The sequence below is a fragment of the Oncorhynchus clarkii genome, chromosome 1, assembly GCF_045791955.1.
Source record: "Oncorhynchus clarkii lewisi isolate Uvic-CL-2024 chromosome 1, UVic_Ocla_1.0, whole genome shotgun sequence".
Classification (NCBI taxonomy): Eukaryota; Metazoa; Chordata; class Actinopteri; order Salmoniformes; family Salmonidae; genus Oncorhynchus; species Oncorhynchus clarkii.
In genome coordinates this window covers 39,324,013-39,347,699 of record NC_092147.1, presented here as the reverse complement: position 1 = coordinate 39,347,699, position 23,687 = coordinate 39,324,013, and the positions used below count along the sequence as shown (strand labels likewise).

Here is a 23,687-nt window from a genome sequence, read left to right as displayed (position 1 = left end):
GACAATGCATCCGTGCACAAAGCGAGGTCCATACAGAAATGGTTTGTCGAGATCGGTGTGGAAGAACTTGACTGGCCTGCACAGAGCCCTGACCTCAACCCCATCGAACTCCTTTGGGATGAATTGGAAGGCCAACTGCGAGTCAGGCCTAATCGCCCAACATCAGTGCCGACTTCACTAATGCTCTTGTGGCTGAATGGAAGTCCCAGCAGCAGTGTTCCAACATCTAGTGGAAAGTCTTCCCAGAAGAGTGGAGACTGTTATAATAACTCCATATTAATGCCCATGGTTTTGGAATGAGATGTTCGACGAGCAGGCGTCCACATACTTTTGGTCATGTAGTGTAGCTATAACATATGCTTTCATTGATAGAAGACACGCTAGAGATGATCACAAACTTTACAATGATCTACGTAACATTGACACATTCACTTATAGTGTATTAAAGTAGTCAAAAGTTTAGTATTTGGTCCCATATTCCTGGCATTCAATGACCACATCAAGCTTTTGACTTTACAAACTTGTTGGATACATTTGCAGTTTGTTTTGGTTGTGTTTAAAATTATGTTTAGCCTAACTGAATGGGGAATAATACATTCTGTCATTTTTAAGTCACTTTTTATTGTAAATAAGAATAGAAGATGTTTCTGAAAACTTCTACATCCATTATCACAGTAGCATCCACATTTAATTGGATCTCCAACAACAAGTGGTGTGAACACCAAGTCATACTGTACACCCTGATACTGTTAAGTCCTCAGGTTGATCTGTATTGTTACTAGCTCTCTAATCAGCTGACATCAAGCCAGCTGTGGAATGTATAGTAAGCTAAGGCTTAGAGCTAATGTCATCCCACTGGGCACAGATGTCAATTCAACGTCTATTCCATCATTGAAATGATGTGGACAACAACGTTGATTCAACCAGTGTGTGCCCATTGGGATGTGATAAGAGAATGATGAAGTGTGTTTACACTTACACACACACTGACTGCGCTGGCGGGTGCAAAACAACCACGTTTTTTTCACTACTTTTGTGCTGTTTGGCAAAGTCAACTCCAGTGAAAAGGACCAAAGGGCTTCTGTTCCTAATAACACCTTTGAGTAGGCCTAATGACAAAGACCACCCCCCAGTACCGTAGGTCTATGTTGTCACAATTAGTTGAATACCTTGACTTCTTGTTAGGCTGTTATTTCTGAACACAGCCATCACTGCAAATGTTACCAATTGTCACTATTGTACATTTTTGGTATCGACCAAACAGAGGTGGTTGATACCTTGGAAAATGGTGCAGACGGATAGGGCTGCCGTGCTTCAAAGTCTTAGGAAACTGTGCAGTATTACATGTTTTTTCTTACATTAAAATCACATGCATTTCGCTACACCTGCAATAACATTGCTAAACACATGTATGTGACAAATAAAATTCGATTTGATCTCTAGTTTTTAACATGACATTTGTATTTCTCCGTTTGGATTGTTAGGTAATATTTCAAAAACTATTGTCTGATTTGTAAGACTAGTTGATAAGTCAAAGGTGTGTCAGCTATTTGAATCAGAGAGCAATAAGCTGATTTCCAGTCTCTTCTTACTTCTGTTTTAGTCAAGGTCAGTGAAGGACAGACACAGCCTTGGGGGTTCCCTGTCTCAGTAATGCTCTGCATAGTAATGGATAAGCAGTCTAGTAGTTAAATATTCCCAACTGCAACATTTCCACCCTCACTGGCGAAGCACAATACTTTCTATCTGACTAAATCTTTACACAGTTGTAACCAGAATTCAGGACACTGGTGAAAGTATCTAATAGGCTAAAAGATAAGGAGGGTAACTAGTATGTATATCAAGTCAACTTATTCTTACCCTTACGAAAAAAGATTGCAGTCAGAGTGCAGTATAACTGCAGTACACTGCAGTTATAGTTAGAGTGCAGTATAACTGCAGTATGCTGCAAACTGCTTCCAAAATAACAGTTTTTTTACTGCAGTAATTTTGCAGTGCAACTGCAATTAGAGTGCTGTATAACTGCAGTTCAGCTGCAGTACACTGCAGTTATTCTGCAATTACTGTGTCCAAAATACCACAGTCGACTGTAGTTACTACACTTTTACTGCAGTTTCAAAACTGAAATATTTTTCTGTAAGGGAATCAAATCACTGCAAAATTACTTATTTTGGTCACAGTATTTGCAGCATACTGCAGTTATACTGCACTCTGACTGCAATCTTTTTTCGTAAGGGTTAGAATAAGTTGACTTGATATACATACTAGTTACCCTCCTTATCTTTTAGCCTATTAGATACTTTCACCAGTGTCCTGAATTCTGGTTACAACTGTGTAAAGATTTAGTCAGATAGAAAGTATTGTTGCAGATTGGAATATTTAACTACGAGCTCTGTATCTCAGTGCTGGAGGTGTCACTACAGACCCTGGTTCGATTCCAAGCTGTATCACAACTGGCCATGATTGGGAGTCCCATATGGCAGCTCACAATTGGCCCAGCGTCGTCTGGGTTAGGGTTTGGCCGGTGTAGGCCGTCATTTTAAATAAGAATTTGTTCTTAACTGACTTTGCCTACAATAAAGGTTAAATAAAAATAAATAAAAATGCAACTCAACCCCCCTCCACTGACTTCTATAATACAATTCAAGGTAAAACTCTTCATAAACCAGACATGAGTTTAAAATGAGAAATGTGTCTGACTTAACCTTGTTGCCTGAAGTGTTTTCATGACCGCTAATAGTTTAGAAATAATCCACTTGGTTATTATTATGCAATGATTTCCCACGGTCAACGAGAACCACCAGAGCCATCCAGTTGTCTATGGCTTTGTGATTATTGGACGGACAGCACCATCTAGTGGATATACAGACAACACGTTTTCCATCTCCATCATCAAGTAACTCCCACTTCTTTCACCATAGGGCTTTTCACACTACTTGAGCCGAACCGAGGCAAGCCAAACCAGAGCTGGCCTAGTTACACACCCACCTCAGTTGTTCACACTGTACTGGAAAGGACAATGTGAAAAGAAAATATCTGAGCCAGCAGTTTGGTCCGGGTCGGCATGGTAGTGTTAAAAGGACACATGTTTCTCCGGTGTACTCTTCCTATGTCCTGTGCCTCTTTCAATTAGCATTTTATAGAATATCAAACTCATGGACAACATAAAAGCTGACAAAAAGTTTGTCACATTGTTTTATTATAATAATGCAATCCATGTCATATCAGCAGCCAGTAGCCATACATCTCTGAACAATTTGCTGTGAATTAAGGCAGAAAAATAAAACATGTATGTACAGTTGATTTCTTAACATGGGAGAGCACAGGACACACATGTTAAACACTGACCGAAACAACCTATGGAAACATACAAGTGGTTTCTTAACTACCTATTTTTCCAATAAACATCTTACCCGCACAATGAACAGAGCTAGCCTGGTCCCAGATGTGTTTGTGCTGTATTGCCAACTCCTATTGGTCACTGGCGTAACAATGAGTATAGGAATTGGCAAGACTACAAACACATCTGAGACCAGCCTAGAACATTGACATTAGTCGTATACAGTATATGCAGAAATAAGTATGAGTATAAGGCACTTGTTAAGAACTTATTAAAAGCTGAGTAGCACAGAACCATTAGTTTATCAAAACCAATAAGAGGTGTTCAGTACAATGAGGGCAACTGTTGCATACATCACATTAAAATGTGTCCATTTGATCAACTCGTTTTATCAGGTTTTAGTCAGTGCTATAGTGTTACATTAGCCTGGTTCCAGATCAGTTTGTGCTGCTTTGGCAACTCCTCTGGTCATTGTCACGCCAAGGAATTGGCAAGACATGAAAAACGGATCTGGGTCATTATCCACAAAGCTTCTCAGAGTATGGGTGCTGATCTAGGATCAGGTCCCCTCTGTCCACATAATCATATTCATTTTGCTATAAAAGATAAAAACCGATCTTAGATCAGCACTTGTACTCTAAGACACTTTATGAATACAGGCCCTGGGACAGGTCTAGTTTTCCATATCTGTCAATTGAGCCAAACCACTCCCTCTTAGGATCTAACAGAAGTTGTTTTAGTGTTACTTAGGTCTCGATTTACTCCGTAGCGCTGAAGACCTGCGCTGTAGCATGATTGAAATCTAAAGGTCAGTTCCTATTGAGACGACATACGCAGCGTTTACCATGAAGGCAATCCCCGCGAATACAGGAACATTGCTTATAAATTGCTATCGCCCTGTAGCACAGGTCTTCAGCCCTGTCGATGAAATGGAGCCCTTAAGTTTGAATAAGTATTCAGATATGGCTACTTGGGAAAACAAACACATGCAATAAGACCTCTAATCTTTGGTCCCATTTCTTTACAGATGAATAAGATTAAACATTTTGGCAAAGTAATACATATTTTCAACACAAGATAAAGGAGAAAACTAACGCCGTCGGTTCATTTGATACTGTTACATTAACAATACTGCATACGTGTACACACACAGTTCTGCTTCTTCCTCAGCAATTGGAAATAAATGTGAATGGTGACCGAACTTCATACTATCTACAGTATTCTAATATTTCAATAAGTGATTATATCCGTTGACATTTCACATATCGTAACAATAAGTGACATATCAGCACTTTTGGACAGTTCATAGGCTACCATCTACCCCTTTCTTCAGTAACAAAGCCTTGAACCATTGGTTGTATAACTGTGCATAGTGTATAATGAGAATCAGAACAGAGCAGAGCAGAAACAGTCTGCCTGTTGGTTGATGTGAGCATAAATGCTTCAGAAACAGACATCCTTTAAAAGTTACTTTGCCCCATAGGGCCACTGTATAGACATCTCATCCAGGACTCAACGCAGTCCATACATCAATTAATACACTGGATAAAATACAATTATTTACCACAGAATCACCAAACTCTTCAAATTTACAGTATCAGTCAAAAGTTTGGACACACCTACTCATTCAAGGGTTTTTCTGTATTTATACTATTTTCTACATTGTAGAATAATAGTGAAGACATCAATACTATGAAAACATATGGAATCATGTAATAACCAAAAAGGTGTTAAATCAAAATATATTTTAGATTTCAGATTCTTCAAAGTAGCCACCCTTTGCCTTGATGACAGCTTTGCACACTCTTGGCATTCTCTCAACCAGCTGCATGAGGTAGTCACCTGGAATGCATTTCACACAACAAGAGTGCCTTGTTAAAAGCTCATTTGTGGAATTTCTTTCCTTCTGAATGCCTTTGAGCCAATCAGTTGTATTGTGACAAAGTAGGGATGGTATACAGAAGATAGCCCTATTTGGTAAAAGAACAATTCCATATTATGGCAAGAACAGCTCAAATAAGCAAAGAGAAACGAAAGTCCATTATTACTTTAAGACATAAAGGTAGGTCAATCCGGAAAACTTCAAGAACTTTGAAAGTTTCTTCAAGTGCAGTCGCAAAAACCACTAAGCGCTATGATGAAACTGTCTCTAATGCGGACCGCCAGAGTTACCTCTGCTGCAGAGGACAAATTCATTAGAGTTAGCAGCCTCAGAAATTGAAACCAAAATAAATGCTTCACCGAGTTCAAGTTACAGACACATCTCAACATCAACTGTTCATAAGAGACTGCGTGAATCAGGCATTCATGGCAGAAACCACTACTAAAGGACACCAATAAGAAGAATAGACTTGTCTGGACCAAGAAACACGAGCAAAGGACATTAGACCGGTGGAAATCTGTCCTTTGGTCTAATATGAGGTTTCTGGTTCCAACCGCCGTGTCTTTGTGAGATGCAGAGTAGGTGAACTGATGATCTCTGCATGTGTAGTTCCCACCGTGAAGGTGTGATGGTGTGTTGGTGCTTTGCTGGTGACACTGCCGGTGATTTCTTTAGAATTCAAGGCATACCTGACCAGCATGGCTACCACAGCATTCTGCAGCAATACACCATCCCATCTAGTTTGCACTTAGTGGGACTATAATTTGTTTTTCAACAGGACAATGAACCGTAACACACCTCCAGGCTGAGTAAGGACTATATTACAAAGAAGAAGAGTGACGGAGTTCTGCATCAGATGATCTGGCCTCCACAATCACCCAACATCAAACCAGTTGAGATGGTTTGGGATGTGTTGGACCACAGAGTGAAGGAAAAGCAGCCAGCAAGTGTGCAGCATATGTGGGAACTCCTTCAAGACTATTGGAAAAGCATTCCAGGTGAAGCTGGTTGAGAGAATGCCAAGTGTGCAAAGCTGTCATCAAGGCAAAGGGTGACTACTTTGAAGAATATCAAATTTAAAATGTATTTTGATTTGTTTAACACTTTTTTGGTTACTACATGATTCCATGTGTGTTATTTCATAGCTTCACTATTATTTTACAATGTAGAAAATAGTCAATATAAAGAAAGGCCCTTGAATGAGTAGGTGTGTCCAAACTTTGGACTGGTAGTGTATAGTTCACAGATTTCAACAGCAAGTTTTTCAGTTTGGAGCGATATTTTCCAAAATGCAAACATTCATAAAAAATAGTATCGAACCTCTTTACTGTATGTCGATATAATGGATAAAATATTAACGTTTAAAAACTTCTTTATTTATTAAAATGAAAATAAAGTAATTGCATACACCTTCAAGGGATGAAAACTACGATGACGCTGATGATGATAATGACGCATCACTTTTAGTTCCAAGGTTTAAATAGACAGAAAACCATTCGGGCTATGACACACGGGTGCTCATGTCTGTTGCTATATTGTCTATTTCAACTATCTCTGTCTGTCCATTCAAGCGCCCTGCAGTCAGATATGTTACCAATAGTTTTTCCTTCATCATTGGAGCTATCATCGTCATATGTTGGCCCATGTCGGAGACTTGGAGTGCTTGTACACAACGGCCTATAACAATATGATCTCTTTAAGTGTTCCTGTTCTCCATGATATGTAGGTAACAGAACAGAGAATGGACTGGAGAGTGCTACTGAGGTAACCTGTACTTGGATGTCACATCACAGGGAATCCTTTAGCACTGGTCCTAGATCTGTATTTAGCCAACTTATTTGACTAGGAGTGACTGGGTGTTGAGGAGTTGGCTAAAGCACACACAGATCTGGGATCAGGTCTTAGTGGAACCAGGTTGCCTTTAGGGTGTTTTCAGGTGTCCATCTAGCAGAGGAACAAAGCCACCCCAAGTGTGCCCTCTTTTCTCTTACACGTAGATCCCTTCTGGGTTTAGGCCAGATGTCAGCGGACTGTGCAGGACCCGAAGGTGACCAGGCATCGGGTGAAAGGAGACGGGACGCTTCAGGGAACCAGACAGAGGAACCAAGTCTGAGAGAAAGGGAGAGAGAGAGTGAGCATAGCTTTGTTATTGAGAGAGGCTGCCAGGCAGACCTGGCTCTCAAGGGGAGACAGGCTATGCGTCCACTGCCCACAAAATGAGGCGGAAACGGAGCTGCACTTCCTAACCTCCTGCCAAATGTACGACGATATAAGATACACATACAGTGGGGCAAAAAAGTATTTAGTCAGCCACCAATTGTGCAAGTTCTCCCACTTAAAAAGATGAGAGAGGCCTGTAATTTTCATCATAGGTACACTTCAACTATGACAGACAAAATGAGAAGAAAATAAAAAAAATCCAGAAAATCACACTGTAGGATTTTTTATGAATTTATTTGCAAATTATGGTGGAAAATAAGTATTTGGTCACCTACAAACAAGCAAGATTTCTGGCTCTCACAGACCTGTAACTTCTTCTTTAAGAGGCTCCTCTGTCCTCCACTCGTTACCTGTATTAATGGCACCTGTTTGAACTTGTTATCAGTATAAAAGACACCTGTCCACAACCTCAAACAGTCACACTCCAAACTCCACTATGACCAAGACCAAAGAGCTGTCAAAGGACACCAGAAACAAAATTGTAGACCTGCACCAGGCTGGGAAGACTGAATCTGCAATAGGTAAGCAGCTTGGTTTGAAGAAATCAACTGTGGGAGCAATTATTAGGAAATGGAAGACATACAAGACCACTGATAATCTCCCTCGATCTGGGGCTCCACGCAAGATCTCACCCCGTGGGGTCAAAATAATCACAAGAACGGTGAGCAAAAATCCCAGAACCACACGGGGGGACCTAGTGAATGACCTGCAGAGAGCTGGGACCAAAGTAACAAAGCCTACCATCAGTAACACACTACGCCGCCAGGGACTCAAATCCTGCAGTGCCAGACGTGTCCCCCTGCTTAAGCCAGTACATGTCCAGGCCCATCTGAAGTTTGCTAGAGAGCATTTGGATGATCCAGAAGAAGATTGGGAGAATGTCATATGATCAGATGAAACCAAAATATAACTTTTTGGTAAAAACCCAACTCCTTGTGTTTGGTGGACAAAGAATGCTGAGTTGCATCCAAAGAACACCATACCTACTGTGAAGCATGGGGGTGGAAACATCATGCTTTGGGGCTGTTCTTCTGCAAAGGGACCAGGACGACTGATCCGTGTAAAGGAAAGAATGAATGGGGCCATGTATTGTGAGATTTTGAGTGAAAACCTCCTTCCATCAGCAAGGGCATTGAAGATGAAACGTGGCTGGGTCTTTCAGCATGACAATGATCCCAAACACACCGCCCGGGCAACGAAGGAGTGGCTTCGTAAGAAGCATTTCAAGGTCCTGGAGTGGCCTAGCCAATCTCCAGATCTCAACCCCATAGAAAATCTTTGGAGGGAGTTGAAAGTCCAGCCCAGCAACAGCCCCAAAACATCACTGCTCTAGAGGAGATCTGCATGGAGGAATGGGCCAAAATACCAGCAACAGTGTGTGAAAACCTTGTGAAGACTTACAGAAAACGTTTGACCTCTGTCATTGCCAACAAAGGGTATATAACAAAGTATTGAGATAAACTTTTGTTATTGACCAAATACTTATTTTCCACCATAATTTGCAAATAAATTCCTTAAAAATCCTACAATGTGATTTTCTGGAATTTTTTTCTTATTTTGTCTGTCATAGTTGAAGTGTACCTATGATGAAAATTACAGGCCTCTCTCATCTTTTTAAGTAGGAGAACTTGCACAATTGGTGGCTGACTAAATACTTTTTTTGCCCCACTGTATTTCCCTCAGATTACAGGGACCCAAAAAGGATTTGAAAACAAATATTGATAAGCTTCTGATTCTGTTAGGTGAGATACATGAACAATTGTATAAATTTAGCAGATGCTCTTATCCAGAGCGACCTACAGGAGCAAATAGGATTAAGTGCCTTCCTACAGGGCACATAGACAGATGTTTCACCTAGTGGGTTTGTGGCTTTGAACAAGCAACCTTTCAGTTATTGGCCCAACGCTCATAACCTCTAGGCTAACTGCCGCACCATAAATATACATAAATACAACAGTTTGTAATCCTCGCAGGAAAAAATTGTGACCTGTTGCAATAAGAAAAGGACAACCAGTGGAGCAGAAACACAAGTAAATGAAACCTGTATTTATATTATTATTTATTGTCCCCTGCCATTTGTACTTCAATTATTCGCACATTGTAACAACACTGTTGTAGTTAATATTAATATAACATGTCAAATGTCTTTCTCTTTTGAAACTTGTGCGTGTTTAATGTTAACTATTAATTTGTTATTGTTTATTTCACTTACTTTGGCAATGTAAACATATGTTTTCCATGCCAATAAAACCCCTTTGAATTGAGAGAGAGACAGAAAGAGATAGAGAAAGGAAAGAGAGAAGGGGGAGGGAGAGAGGTAGGGAGACCATGCAGTGTGTGCATTTGTTCCGCCCCCTCAAGTGGCACTTATGGTTTCCATGCCAATGGCTACCTAGATACGGATGCCTGCATGCCCAGCATCACACACTCCGCCAGCTCAGCTCTCCCTCCCTCTCTCCCTCCATCATCATATTTTGTTTTACATTTCACATGTAAGTGTTTTAGCAGACACTCTTATCCAGAGCGACTTACAGTAGTGAGTGCATACATTTATCATATTTGTTCGTACTTGTCCCCCGTGGGATCATATCCCTTCATCCTCCCTCCATCCCATGCTCAGCAGTTTCTGTGGTGATGGACTCAGTGGACTGTAGTCTTGCCTACCAAGAGGCTGGTCTGGCAGAGAGAACAGAGTTAGACAGAGAGCTAAGAACACTGTGAACACTGAGGCTTGTCAAAAGGCTATGGGAACATACACAAACTATTCTAGTCACCAGGTGCTTCCTTAGAAGTTAGAAGTTCAGTCTCTTTATATAAAACTTGAATTTTAAACAGAGTTCGGAGATGTAGGATAGTGCCCAAGTGTTCCATGTTAGAGACTGTAAAAATATTTGTTTTATGCACCAAACCAGACCTTCTAAAAATATCCTCTATATCAGCTTACGTAACAGTACACCTTTAAATCCCACCTCACCCACCAAGTTTTTCCAGATCACTTTTCCAAATGTTTTTTTGATAACTGTGCGAGAGAGAGATAGAGGGAGAGACAGAGATACAGATAGAGAGAGAGACAGAGAGAAGGAGACAGAAAGAGAGAGGGAAAGAGAGAGAGGATAAGTTACTACAATTGCTTAAAAAAAGAACACCCTCAAATCCACTTTTCAGATTTGAATGCATGTTCCTCTTTGCGTTACTAGATCTGACCACACGGTGTCAGCGTTGAGCCGTGCAGGAAGCCAGCCATAACAGTTAACTTAATGGCCAAACAGAGGGCTCTTGCTGATTGAACACACATGTCCTGCTAGGTTATTAGAAGGACATGAACATTAAACTCATTACTTGACATAATGGAAAACCATTAGCATGAAGTCTAATATAAATACAAGAGCAACCCCTTTACATGAGGTAATGGTAAGCACATGGTCATGCAGTTATAAAAAAACATTTGGAAAAGTGATCTGGAAAAACTTGGTGGGTGAGGTGGGATTTAAAGGTGTACTGTTACGTAAGTTGATATAGAGGATATTTTAACAGGGTCTGGTTTGGTGCATAAAAAAATATTTTTACAGTCTTTAACATGGAACACTTGGGCACTATCCTACACTTCCAAAACCCACTTAAAATTCAAGATTGATATAAAGAGACTGAACTTCTAAGGTATTCAAAGGTTCTCCAAGAGCACCTGGTGATTAGAATAGCTTGTTTGTGTATGCTCCCATATCCTTTTGACAAGCCTCAGTGTTCACAGTGTTCTTAGCTCTCTGTCTAACTCTGTTCTCTCTGCCAGGCCAGCCTCTTGGTAGGCAAGACTACAGTCCACTGAGTCCATCACCACAGAAACTGCTGAGCATGGGATGGAGGGAGGATGAAGGGAGATAGTGATGGAGGGATATGATGATGGAGGGATATGATGATGGAGGGAGAGAGGGAGAGCTGAGCTGGCGGAGTGTGTGATGCTAGGCATGCCAGCAGCCGTATCTAGGCAGCCGTTGGCATGGAAACCATAAGTGCCACTTGAGGGGGTGGAACAAATGCACACACTGCATGGTCCCCCCCCTCCCTCCCTCTCCGTAGCTGAGTCATCCTATCTCAGCAGGCACACAGTGAAAGAGAACTGCCTAAGTGGGACTGATTGAGTGACCTGACAAACAGAGCAGTGGAAGAGCAGAATGGTGTGTTTCATGAAAAGAAGATGGCGTGACGGCAACGTGACAACATCTGACTGTTTAAAGTATTTTTTGAACAAATCTGTGCTCTTGTGCTGCACGAAAATGTCGCCCGACAAGTCACACGGCACGTGAATGCACCTCCTGCACAGTGCTTAGAGATGCAGCCAGTGTCATGAAGTTGTCAATCATGCCTCTTTATTCAGTGTGGACAAGTTTGTTAGGCATTATGTTTAATTAATCACATAATATATGATTTTGCCCTTTCAATGAATAAGCAATACTCAGCAATATGATGTGGCCACGAGCAGTAGTCAGAACAAAAGTTATCACAGAAGCCTCCCGGGTGACGCAGCGGTCTAAGACACTGCATCGCAGTGCTGCGGCGCCACTACAGCCTTGGGTTCGATCCCAGGCTGTGTCATATCCAGCTGTGACCGGGAGTCCCATAGGGACAATTGGCCCAGTGCCGTCAGGGTTAGGGGAGGGTTTGGACAGTAGGGCTTTACTTGGCTCATTGCGCTCTAGCGACCGCTTGTGGCAGGCCGCGTGCCTGTAGGCTGACTCAGTTGAACAGTGGTTCCTCTGACACATTAGTGCAGCTGGCTTCCAGGTTAAGCGAGCGGGTGTTAAGAAGCTTGGCGGGTCATGTTTTGGAGGACGCATGACTCAACCTTCGCCTTTCCCAAGCCCGTTGCAGCGATGAGACATGACCGTAATTACGATATTGGGGATAAGTGGATGAACCCACAGAGGATCTATGAATCTAGCTCATTTGACGTAAATTACCTGTGCCCTGTCCGGTGTGGGTAGTCTCCTCCTCTTCCTCACTGGGCTCGGCTGGCAGCACGGTGACCTTGGTGCCAGTCTGCTGGATAAACTGCTGCAGGTTGACCTGTCTCAGCTCCTTGGTCAGCTGCTCCAGCTCATGCTGCATGTCCTGGAGGGGAGATACAGATTGATCAACAATATAAATCTATATTTTTGCCATCTGTATTTACTCTACTGTATAATCTGCCTGCAGCTAAACTGACTGGCCCTCTGTTCCTGGGGCCTCATTTACCAAACATGCAAAAACTCTCACTAAATTCTGCCGTACGTGGAGACTCTAGGATTTGCATGCAACATATACGCATGTTTTCATTGATAAATCAGAGACGTATTATATTTATGCGCTCGTGAAGGAGCGTTACAACCCTGCCTAGAAATCGTCCTCCATTCACCTTTCATAGTAACAAAAACACCCTATTTTGCTGTATGGTTTAGAGATCCTGTGTGGCTCAGTTGGTAGAGCATAGTGCTTGCAATGCCAGGGTTGTGGGTTTGATTCCCATGGGGGACCAGTGTTTACGTTTTCACTACTGGATAAGAGTGTCTGCTAAATGACTGAAATGTAATGCAACCAACTTTTTAGGGCATTGGGCCAGTAACTGTAAGGTCGAATCCCTGAGCCGACTAGTTGAAAAAATCTGTTCGTGCCCTTGAGCAAAGCACTTGACTAGGTGAAAAATCTGTTGATGTGCCCTTGAGAAAGGTGCTTAACCTTAATTGCACCTATAAGTCGCTCTGGATAAGAGTGTCTGCTAAATTACTTAAATGTACAAATTTGATGTAACTGGGCCATGACCGTTTCTAAAAGAAATGGCAAATTTGCTTCCATTTTTATTTACAGTAGGTGTGGGCAGAATGTTTCAATCTCACTAACCAGGTTTCCATCCAACGTTTTAATGTGAGATTAAAAAATGTAATGACAGGCCTGAGGAAACAGCAAATTTGTCGGTAAACTTTCCAAATGTAGACAAAACAAAATACGCTAGACAAGCTGGGATCTGTTTGTGTCTGTAAAATGTATTTTGTGAGAAATGGCGATGGAAATGCTTTATGCGCAAATATTGATATAATAACTATCATATCGGAGTAAACTTGGAGTCACGCAATGACAAGTCTGTGTGGTCCTCCCCCTATGACTCGGGAAAGCATGCAGTTTGTTAGACTACAGATGAAATAAATGATGATGAACTTCACAGGGTGGTGAAAGTGAAAGCTGATGAACTTGATGCTCCTTTCCAATAAATATCTATGGTCTTAATCTGGTGACATGATAATCAATGTTTGGTTGTCATTTGACAAATAAAAATAGTATTTTGTCCATAATAATCTAGTCATGTAGGCTATACCAGCACTGTATACGCAAGCTGTTGGCTAAGGCGCATTATCCAATACCAGTGTGGACACATTTGATATATAACACACATTTTTTGTGACAAAACCATCAGTAGAGTTGAAACCCATTTAACTTGTATTTTTTTATTCGGTTCATGGAAATTTAACTGCAAAAGTTTTTTTTATATGCACTAGCTCATCACGCACAGACTTTTATCCGCAACAAGTACATTTAAAGGAAATACATCTCTGGTGGGACAATGTTTTTATGAGGATAAAAAAAAAAAAGTAGAATATAAACCTAGCTATAAAAAAAAATGCATGCTGCCTATAGCAAGTGCCAAACATTGGTCATACATTCGAACAAGTCGGCTCTTCTCCTTGTTCGGGCGGCGATCGACGTCAGCGGCTTTCTAGCCATCGCCGCTCCCATTTTTCCTATTTCCATTTGTTTTGTCTTGTTCCTTACACACCTGGTGGGTATTGTTACGCACCAAACTTTTGTTTATGTTCCATGTTTTGGGAACGTTTTATGTCTTATGTGCTTTCGTTTGGACCGGAATAAAAAGTGCGTCTGTTAACTACACTCTGCTCTCCTGCACCTGACTTCGCCTCCAGTACACACCCTTAACATTGTCTATTCGAACAATTTAAAGTAAATGCTACAACCCAAATATTTTATCTCCTGCCCTGGGATAGGCTCTGAGATTAGGTTATGATGTTGAGCTCCTATCGCACAGCAATACTGTACCTAACCATACTGTAAAATAATTTAAATAGGCTACCGGTCTATTTACTTTTGAGCATGCTTGGCTATTGAATGAGTGATGGATAAATGGTAGCCTATTTCAAGAGTTTATTTCCAAAACTCTATATATCCATTTTCAGAAATGTTGGTAAATTAGCTTATTGTTTAAAATGTATGAAAAATAATTGATGTTTTTTCACTATCTAATCATGGCATTGGGATGTTCAATGACATATGTCTTTTATTTTTAAATGTATCACTTGATGGTTTCATTTCAGAGAGACAAATAATATTATTTTTTTGCTAAACGCTATGTATTTACCTCACTCTCAGATAAATAAGTAGTACTACTAAGTTCCTGTAAGGGCCATTATCACCTTTCCTATGACTTCATGTAGTGTTGAGAGACTCTTCTCCACTACATGACATATCAAAACATGAATCAGATCTTGCATGCTTACTGCATGCCTTTGAAAGGGAACGTCTATATCTTCTGCTGTAAAACGTGAAACAAGGTAAGCCTGAATACTGTTTATTTATGACAGCCTAATGTTTTCATGCCTGTCTTGGTAAGCCAGGCTTATATGTGTTTGATTCTAAGTGAGCTACTGTATTCGTACCTGCTATGATTTCATGTTTTTATCCCTGCCTTGGTAGGCCAGGGTTATGCTTGCTGAATCAAGTTATTTTTTGGCAGCTGCTCTTGACGATTATTTTTTTTTTTAAATCATAATTTGATTTAAATAAACTTTGCAGTTAAGTTGATTTAAAACAAATCCCAGGCTTTGATTGCCCTGCAATGGCTTTGCTTCTGGTATGCTTCTGGTAGGTACTGTATACTGTATATGTAGAAGCACTATATGTGTTTCTACATGCATTTTGTCATGTGTATGCTCATGCATCATCGTGTGTGTGTATTTTAATACATGTGTCTGACCTGCAGTCTCTTGCCACTCAGGCCGAGGGATCTGTCCACGGCTCTGCAGCTGCTCTCCAGCTGGACAGACTGTCTGTCCTGGGCCTTGAGCTCCGTGCGGGCTCTGAGTACCTGCGCCTTGGCCTCCACCTCGCTCACCCTTTGTGTCTCTTGTCTCTCCCTCTGCAGACGCTCCTCCTCCAGACCAGCCTCTACACCCTGACACACAGACAGGTTTGAGTTTTAGACCAATAGGAGTAGGAGATGGTTAGGGGAACATATGCTTCCCAGCACCCTAGCTACATCATCAGTTTTGCTGGTAGTCTGTTATATAGACCAGGGTTTCCCAAACATGGTCCTGGGGCCCCCCTTGGGTGTACATTTTGTTTTTTTGTTGCCCTAGCACTACACAGCTGACTCAAATAACCAACTCATCATCAACCTTTGATTATTTGCATCAACTGTATAGTGCTAGGGAAAAAAACTAAACCTGGGGGGGGCCCCAGGACCGAGTAAGGGATACCTTGATTTAGATGGAAGTGCATAGAAAAGCACAGCAAGAAATTCAGAGAGAGGATATGCATTATCTGTCTTTCAAATGATGCTGCAAGGTGCCTGCACACTTTTAATGTTATGTGAGTATAACAATTTATAAAACTGATTGGATGAACAGCGTTCCAAGCCGTGCTGTATTGGCTGTCACAGAGACACACCTAAGTTCCATCTGAATCACTGCGTCTCCATAAGAATATCATGTCTGAGTCATCTCTTTATTTATTTATCCCAACTTGCACATTATTTCCCCTTGCTTCCAGCCTAGCATTTAGTTTGGTACAGCGGGCGTTAATATAAGCTTCGCTGTCTGTTTGACCTCGGAAACAATGTTTCACTTCTTAATTTCCTTCTCTGTAGTATAATAAATAGAGTGAATGGTGCACAGACGAAACGAGACAACTTTTTCTGAGCCAGTTGAAATCACGCATCAATAGAAAATAAGCTGAAAGTTGGCTAGCTAGCTAGCTAGCATGTGACCAGAATGTTAGCTATCGAGCAGGCATAGCAACCATTTTGTTTAGAACAGACAACCAGTTATTTTGCATAGCTAGTAACTTATTTTGGTCTGTAGCAACAAACAACCAGATAACCAGATGGTGGAAGAATAAAATTGTATGAATTGACTTATCAACATAACATTTTAATGAAAATATGTAATTCCTTGTTATTTTAAATATGTCAGGCCGAAAAACAACATTTACCTGTGACTGTATTCATGATACATCACTGACTCTTGTGCCTTATTGCTTAATTATACTATGCCGGAATTGTTAAATACTAATGTCTGATTTCCTTGAAGAGCATTCTAGAGTGTGCATTATTTCGATATAAAACACAACAATAACCAACTGCTATCAATAGTCGAATTGAGAACATTATTGGCATTGTTGAATTCGATTTTTATAGCTAGCTAATATTTAGGAGGACTGATGGTTTGCTTAGCTAGCAAATCTGTTTGGCTATCCAGTAAACTTTCTAGCAACTTGTGGATGTTGAACACATTTCTACAGGTAAATGAACTCAGTAATGTGTTAAATTATAGCCGTGGTGTAAGTGGGATAATCAACTTGGTGCTGTATGTGTTCTCTGGAATATAATGGTACTCTGCAAAAGGTTAGTGCCACTCCGCTATGCTTCGTGGTCACGGCCGGCCCGCTCAGTAGGCATGATTAGGTGGCGGCAAATTGACAAGGGCGGCATGTTCTGAGCAAAACTGACAAAGACGGAACTCCAACAACACATAAAACCTCACACAATTCTGCCCAAAAACAATGACAACTTCTTTCAACCCGTGGCATATGGGTTTTTTAGGTGAGCACTGATGCCACCCTTTGATAAGCAGTGACCACTTTGTCAAAGGCAGGGGGGGGGAAATGATTTTACTTGTCCATTCCCAGCGCCTCTCCATGGTGCTGTTGGAGAGATGCATCTCTGCAGCGCTCCACCAACATTGAAGTAGCAGATATAGGATATGGTAGAAAGGCAATGTGGCCTTTTCTGTAGCCTACAGGCTGGACATAAAATGGATATAATGAGATGGCGCTCAATAAAAAATAAAAAAACGCTGTCATGTTAACAAAACTATATATCCTAAAAACAGCACAGGTCAACGTAAAATGCATAATATCTAATGGACAATCACAACTTTAGTCCAGGAGTTCCACCACATTTTCATGATCAGTGGTTTCAAGTTTGTGTCCGTCAATTTTTGATAATCTTATCATAGTGAAAAAGAAAATACTTTTTTCCAGAAAATGTGCAGAAAATACTGCATTTCCTGCCGTGTAAATACATTGCAAATAGACTAGCGATAACTGGGTATCTGATATTCAGAGCTTAAATAGCCAAATTGATTAGTCACAGGAATCAGGACTAATAAAGCCAATGCCTGTTTTACAAACGGTGGGCCTACCACATTGATGGACATTCATAACATTCTATTGCGGTCCGACATATTAGGCTACGCCCCAGTAATCACGAACCGACGTCTTTTGGACGTCTTGTTATGGTCCTGTCCGAACGTTTGGTGTTTTACAACCGGTAGGCTTCCCACATACAGTGGGGCAAAAAAGTATTTAGTCAGCCACCAATTGTGCAAGTTCTCTCACTTAAAAGATGAGAGAGGCCTGTAATTTTCATCATAGGTACACTTCAACTATGACAGACAAAATAAGAAAAAAATCCTAAATGAATTTATTTGCAAATTATGGTGGAAAATAAGTATTTGGTCAATAACAAAAGTTTATCTCAATACTTTGTTATATACCCTTTGTTGGCAACGACAGAGGTCAAACGTTTTCTGTAAGTCTTCACAAGGTTTTCACACACTGTTGCTGGTATTTTGGCCCATTCCTCCATGCAGATCTCCTCTAGAGCAGTGATGTTTTGGGGCTGTTGCTGGGCAACACGGACTTTCAACCCCCTCCAAAGATTTTCTATGGGGTTGAGATCTGGAGATTGGCTAGGCCACTCCAGGACCTTGAAATGCTTCTTACGAAGCCACTCCTTCGTTGCCCGGGCGGTGTGTTTGGGATCATTGACATGCTGAAAGACCCAGCCACGTTTCATCTTCAATGCCCTTGCTGATGGAAGGAGGTTTTCACTCAAAATCTCACAATACATGGCCCCATTCATTCTTTCCTTTACACGGATCAGTCGTCCTGGTCCCTTTGCAGAAGAACAGCCCAAAGCATGATGTTTCCACCCCCATGCTTCACAGTAGGTATGGTGTTCTTTGGATGCAACTCAGCATTCTTTGTCCACGAAACACAACGAGTTGGGTTTTTACCAAAAAGTTCTATTTTGGTTTCATCTGACCATATGACATTCTCCCAATCTTCTTCTGGATCATCCAAATGCTCTCTAGCAAACTTCAGATGGGCCTGGACATGTACTGGCTTAAGCAGGGGGACAAGTCTGGCACTGCAGGATTTGAGTCCCTGGCGGCATAGTGTGTTACTGATGGTAGGCTTTGTTACTTTGGTCCTAGCTCTCTGCAGGTCATTCACTAGGTCCCCCCCGTGTGGTTCTGGGATTTTTGCTCACCTGTGATCATTTTGACCCCACAGGGTGAGATCTTGCGTGGAGCCCCAGATCGAGGGAGATTATCAGTGGTCTTGTATGCCTTCCATTTCCTAATAATTGCTCCCACAGTTGATTTCTTCAAACCAAGCTGCTTACCTATTGCAGATTCAGTCTGGTGCAGGTCTACAATTTTGTTTCTGGTGTCCTTTGACAGCTCTTTGGTCTTGGCCATAGTGGAGTTTGGAGTGTGACTGTTTGAGGTTGTGGACAGGTGTCTTTTATACTGATAACAAGTTCAAACAGGTGCCATTAATACAGGTAACGAGTGGAGGACAGAGGAGCCTCTTAAAGAAGAAGTTACAGGTCTGTGAGTGACAGAAATCTTGCTTGTTTGTAGGTGACCAAATACTTATTTTCCACCATAATTTGCAAATAAATTCATAAAAAATCCTACAATGTGATTTTCTGGATTTATTTTCTCCTTTTGTCTGTCATAGTTGAAGTGTACCTATGATGAAAATTACAGGCCTCTCTCATCTTTTTAAGTGGGAGAACTTGCACAATTGGTGGCTGACTAAATACTTTTTTGCCCCACTGTAGATAGATGGGCATACCTAAAATTAAATTTCAGGCAACACTGTAGGCTACACCTCAGTAAGCACGGACTGATGCCTTTTGGACATCTTTTTTTTTGGTGCAGTTCCAAACCGGCACGGACTTTGGTTTTTAGTCCGGTCCAGACCAATCATAGACGTCTACGTTTGGTTTAGATTTTGCCTGGTCTGGACCAGCTTTGATTTGGCCCAAACATAGACGTCTAGAAATGACTTATTTTCAACTTTCATTCAGAACAGAAAATGAACCTGATATCCATGTCCAGAAAATACATGTTTTTTTTACAGTCCGGAAAAGATGCCTTTTCAACATCCTGGAAAATATGTATTTTAAACATACGGAAAATACATTTCCACCTTTCATTCAGAAATTAAATCGAACAATTTCAACGTCTGGAAAATACGTCTTTTAAACGTCAATATGCTCACTGGGACTATTCTAGTTTTGCGGGGTGGCATTTTTTGGTCTCCAAGGACTGGCCCTGGTCGTGGCACACACCTTTCGCATCATGCATTATTTTCCTTGAGAGCACATAGCCCCTTACACAATATACAACAGAAATCGTAACATTTAGGGGCCCTATAATAGTGTCCATGCCATTTGATCATACCGTATCTAATTAATGCCCATGGGTCATAAATCCGAAGTGTGTCCCACCCACCTGTACCAGAGCCATCCTGTCCCCCAGCTCGACCTGAGCACACTGAAGACGCCCTCTCAGCTCCTCAAGCCTGTCCTCCAGCTGCCTCTCACTCTCCAGCTCAATCTGCAGCTCGCTGGCCCAGAACTCCTCCTCCTCCATCTCCACCTCATTCTTCCTCAGTCGTCTCTCCAGCCTCACTATCTCCTCCATCAGTCCCCCTGCTCCTCTAGCCTCCTCTCCCCTTCGTCCCCCGCAGGTCTGCAGTTCAGCCTCGTAGGCCTCCAGCCTCTTCTCTAGCACGGCCAGAGTCTCTCTCTGGAGCCCCACCAGTCTGACCAGGTCCTCCATGCGGCAGGCCCACATGCTGGGGGACACTGCTCCTCCTGGGGCTACCGCTGTGGCTGCCGCTGTTGCATGGTGGTGGTGGTTGTGGTTACCACCGTTCCCCTGGAATAGGAGACGTCGTTTGGCCTCAAACTCCCTCCCCTCCCCCACCCGGCCTCCACTCAGGATGTCCCGGAGGCCCCGGGGCCCGCCGGTGAAGGTGAGGGACTTGCGGCGCGGCTCGCGGCGATGGAGGGCGTGCTCACTGGGATGGCGGAGCTTGGCGAGCGGGGGGAGGCTCTGCCGGTGTGGGCCGCGTTCGGGACCCCGGAGCAAGGGACCCTCGGAGGGGGGCCGTTCGGTCAGGGAGGGGCCCGTGCGGTGCAGGATCAGCTGGACGTCACCGGCATACTGGCCCCAGGTGTTGAGGGATGCCACTGGGCTCTCGTGGGGGGCCAGGTGGCGCTCTGTGTCCCGCCATTTCTCCACCAGTGTATAGCGCCCAGTTCGGCCTGGGAAAAACAGATAGGACAAGTTCAGCTATGTCAGCTTTTGTGTATGTTTTAGTGTATGCTTTGCGCATAGTTTTCTGTATGTGTATGTCTTCTCAGCCTATATACTTTGACAAACTAACTAACAAATCAGTTGATATGAATAATAGCTCTCTTTGTAATCATATTTTACGAGAATCAATAGGATAAGTATCAGTGCATCGTCAGCTATTAAAAAGCGAAAAGCGAATGTATAAGAGCCTTGAATAATTAATAATCTATCTATTAACAGAGATTAATAACCCTGTTAGTTTTTTTTAGGTAATATGATATTTGCTTTAGTGGAAATTTTATTTTAGTGGGACATTCTTTTTTTCAATTTCCAATTTTCACACAAGAAACAAGGTCAAAGAGACTGAGGCAAACCCCTTGATGTACACAGTCTCTTTCCAGTGCTGGTCCCAACTAGAGATAAACCCCAAAAACCTAACATTAATCTTGTCATTAGACATTTGTACTGTATATAGGAATTTCTTTATGGAAAGTAGCAGGAGGGAGGAGAGGGGGCTTCGTCAGTGCTTTTGCTTCCCCCTGCCTGCGAGAGATGGAGAGATGACTCAGACTTTCCCTCCTCTCGCCTGCCCCACGCTTAATGGGAAGTGATGTCAATACAGTCTGCTCCATTCCTCTCCTTTCACTGAGAGAGAGGGGGATGGAGGGATGATGGAGGGGGTTTCTGACTAAGACCCTCTCTATCTCTCACTACAGCACCAGATTGAGGTGTAGGCTGGAGGAGAGGAACAAATATTAGTTTTCAGCAGTAAGCCGAATTGTAAGACAGCTCCTGATTCAAATTGGAGTTTAATTAACCACTATTTCTTATACAAGCGGCGCAATACATTACAACAGAGAATCAGTATATCCTCTTCACTGTCACTATACTTGAGTACTACTATGTAACACTGGGCCATATTGGTATGCAGTCAATCAACTATGGCTTGGTGACAGACAGTAGCCTACCTTACCAACGTCTCACAGGTAAACACTGTAGGTTAGGTTAGAGGTACATTATACTATCCTTCTATTATTCAACATCATCCATAACGAAGGGGAATGCACTTGCAGAAAACAACGTATAGGCCTACATTTATAAATGCTAATATTTGAAATATTAGTAGCCAACATACATAAAACAAACATCCTAAAGCCTTTGTTAAAGGGATTTTCCAGATGTTTTGAATAATTTCAGCCAGTAGTTTTGAAATTAGAGCTCACAAACCAAAGCAGGTCTGTACAACGTCACATAATTTTTCTCGAGCCTCTGTAGCATGTGCCCGAAGACAGTAAAAAAAAACTCTGTGGTGTACATCCCACAACCTCATTGGATTATACTGGACCGACCTGATCCCGCCTTCCACTTTAACCATGCAACCTCATTGGACATCATTCCACCTGCCAATCAACCTTGTCCATCACGTTTGGTTGTTGCAGGCCAGTTCCCAAATTCCAGTAGTTGCGTGGATTGTTTCATCAGACTAGTATGGAAAATGAGCAAGCAAATGTGAAAACGTAATTTCATACAATAGAAAAGTTGCATCAAATGTCCTACTCCTTGAAAGTTGTGTATGGATTATATTATATTTGCATACGTGATGAATGATGATCACTGGCAGTTCAACTGCAGTGTTGTATTATTACCCCATATCATGGAATACCTATGTAAATGTTTATAAGGACAAAAGGTGGAATTATTTCATTTGGATGGATGGTTGGTTTACGCAACAGAAAGTTAGGGCAAATATTTTATTGTCTAAAAAGTAGGTGAAAGTTTTTTTCAGTATGTATTTCTTGAGTGCATCAATATGTGTGTTCTGCTGTGATTGGCGAACGGGACAAATGAATGGACGGACGCCTGGTAAAAACCTTATAGCCTATTGTGCACTATATTCCAAAATTCACCAGTGACACCATTTAGAAGCTAAAGGTTGTCAGCACAGTGTTTCTGATCGGCAGGGCCGTGCACAGACCTAAAAAAGGGCTCCTGCTCCCAAAAAACACACACAGAAAAATATCTGTTGACTTAAAATTCTTACATTCATATCTAATTATCTAATGCGCCTGTAGCCACATTTCAACATATATTTTTTAGCATTTATTTTCTGTCAAATCACACTCATCCCTGCAAGTTTACAGCCTACAGGTCAAAGAGAAGGCAAAGAGGGGTGGGCTATCAGCTGATCATAGCGGATGTAGATTATGTAAATCAGCTAGTTAGTTTGCTAGATAGTTAGCTATGTTGAAACAATCTAACTAGTCTTTACCTATGATTGGAGTTTCTTCTGCTGCTTACAACTGCCTCATAGGCCTACAAACAAACCAACAAACAGTCGAATTGAAGCATTCCCCATGAGATGACACATGCAATTTAAAAGGTTTACCTTTTGGCACCGGTAGAAGGACCTGAGACTAACTTTTTTCATCACCGTCCCAGAATTGTCCCGAAGTGCAATTTCAAACATACCAAATTGAAGATGAACCGTCCCAAATAAATAAATCTATTTTGTACATGAATGTAAATAAATATATTTCAACCGAGGTGA

At 41.8% G+C, this 23,687-nt stretch overlaps 1 protein-coding gene across 2 annotated transcripts in view; it reads right to left on the bottom strand.

Annotated features, from left to right (window-relative positions):
• Positions 1 to 3,182: 3,182 nt before the first annotated feature.
• The window catches only part of LOC139406908 (ras association domain-containing protein 8-like), a 41,595-nt gene continuing 21,090 nt past the window's right edge, over positions 3,183 to 23,687 (bottom strand). Inside the window, exons 3-7 of one of the 2 annotated variants that reach the window (XM_071150062.1) lie at positions 20,291 to 21,108; positions 15,457 to 15,654; positions 12,398 to 12,548; positions 6,499 to 7,331; positions 3,183 to 4,959 (exon numbers count right to left, since the gene is read on the bottom strand). In XM_071150062.1, coding sequence (XP_071006163.1) covers positions 7,210 to 7,331; positions 12,398 to 12,548; positions 15,457 to 15,654; positions 20,291 to 21,108 — 1,289 coding nt within the window. In that variant the 3' untranslated portion in view covers positions 3,183 to 4,959; positions 6,499 to 7,209. Of the gene's footprint in view, positions 4,960 to 6,498; positions 7,332 to 12,397; positions 12,549 to 15,456; positions 15,655 to 20,290; positions 21,109 to 23,687 lie in introns of those variants that run through there. The other variant, XM_071150071.1, reaches the window with a different exon arrangement.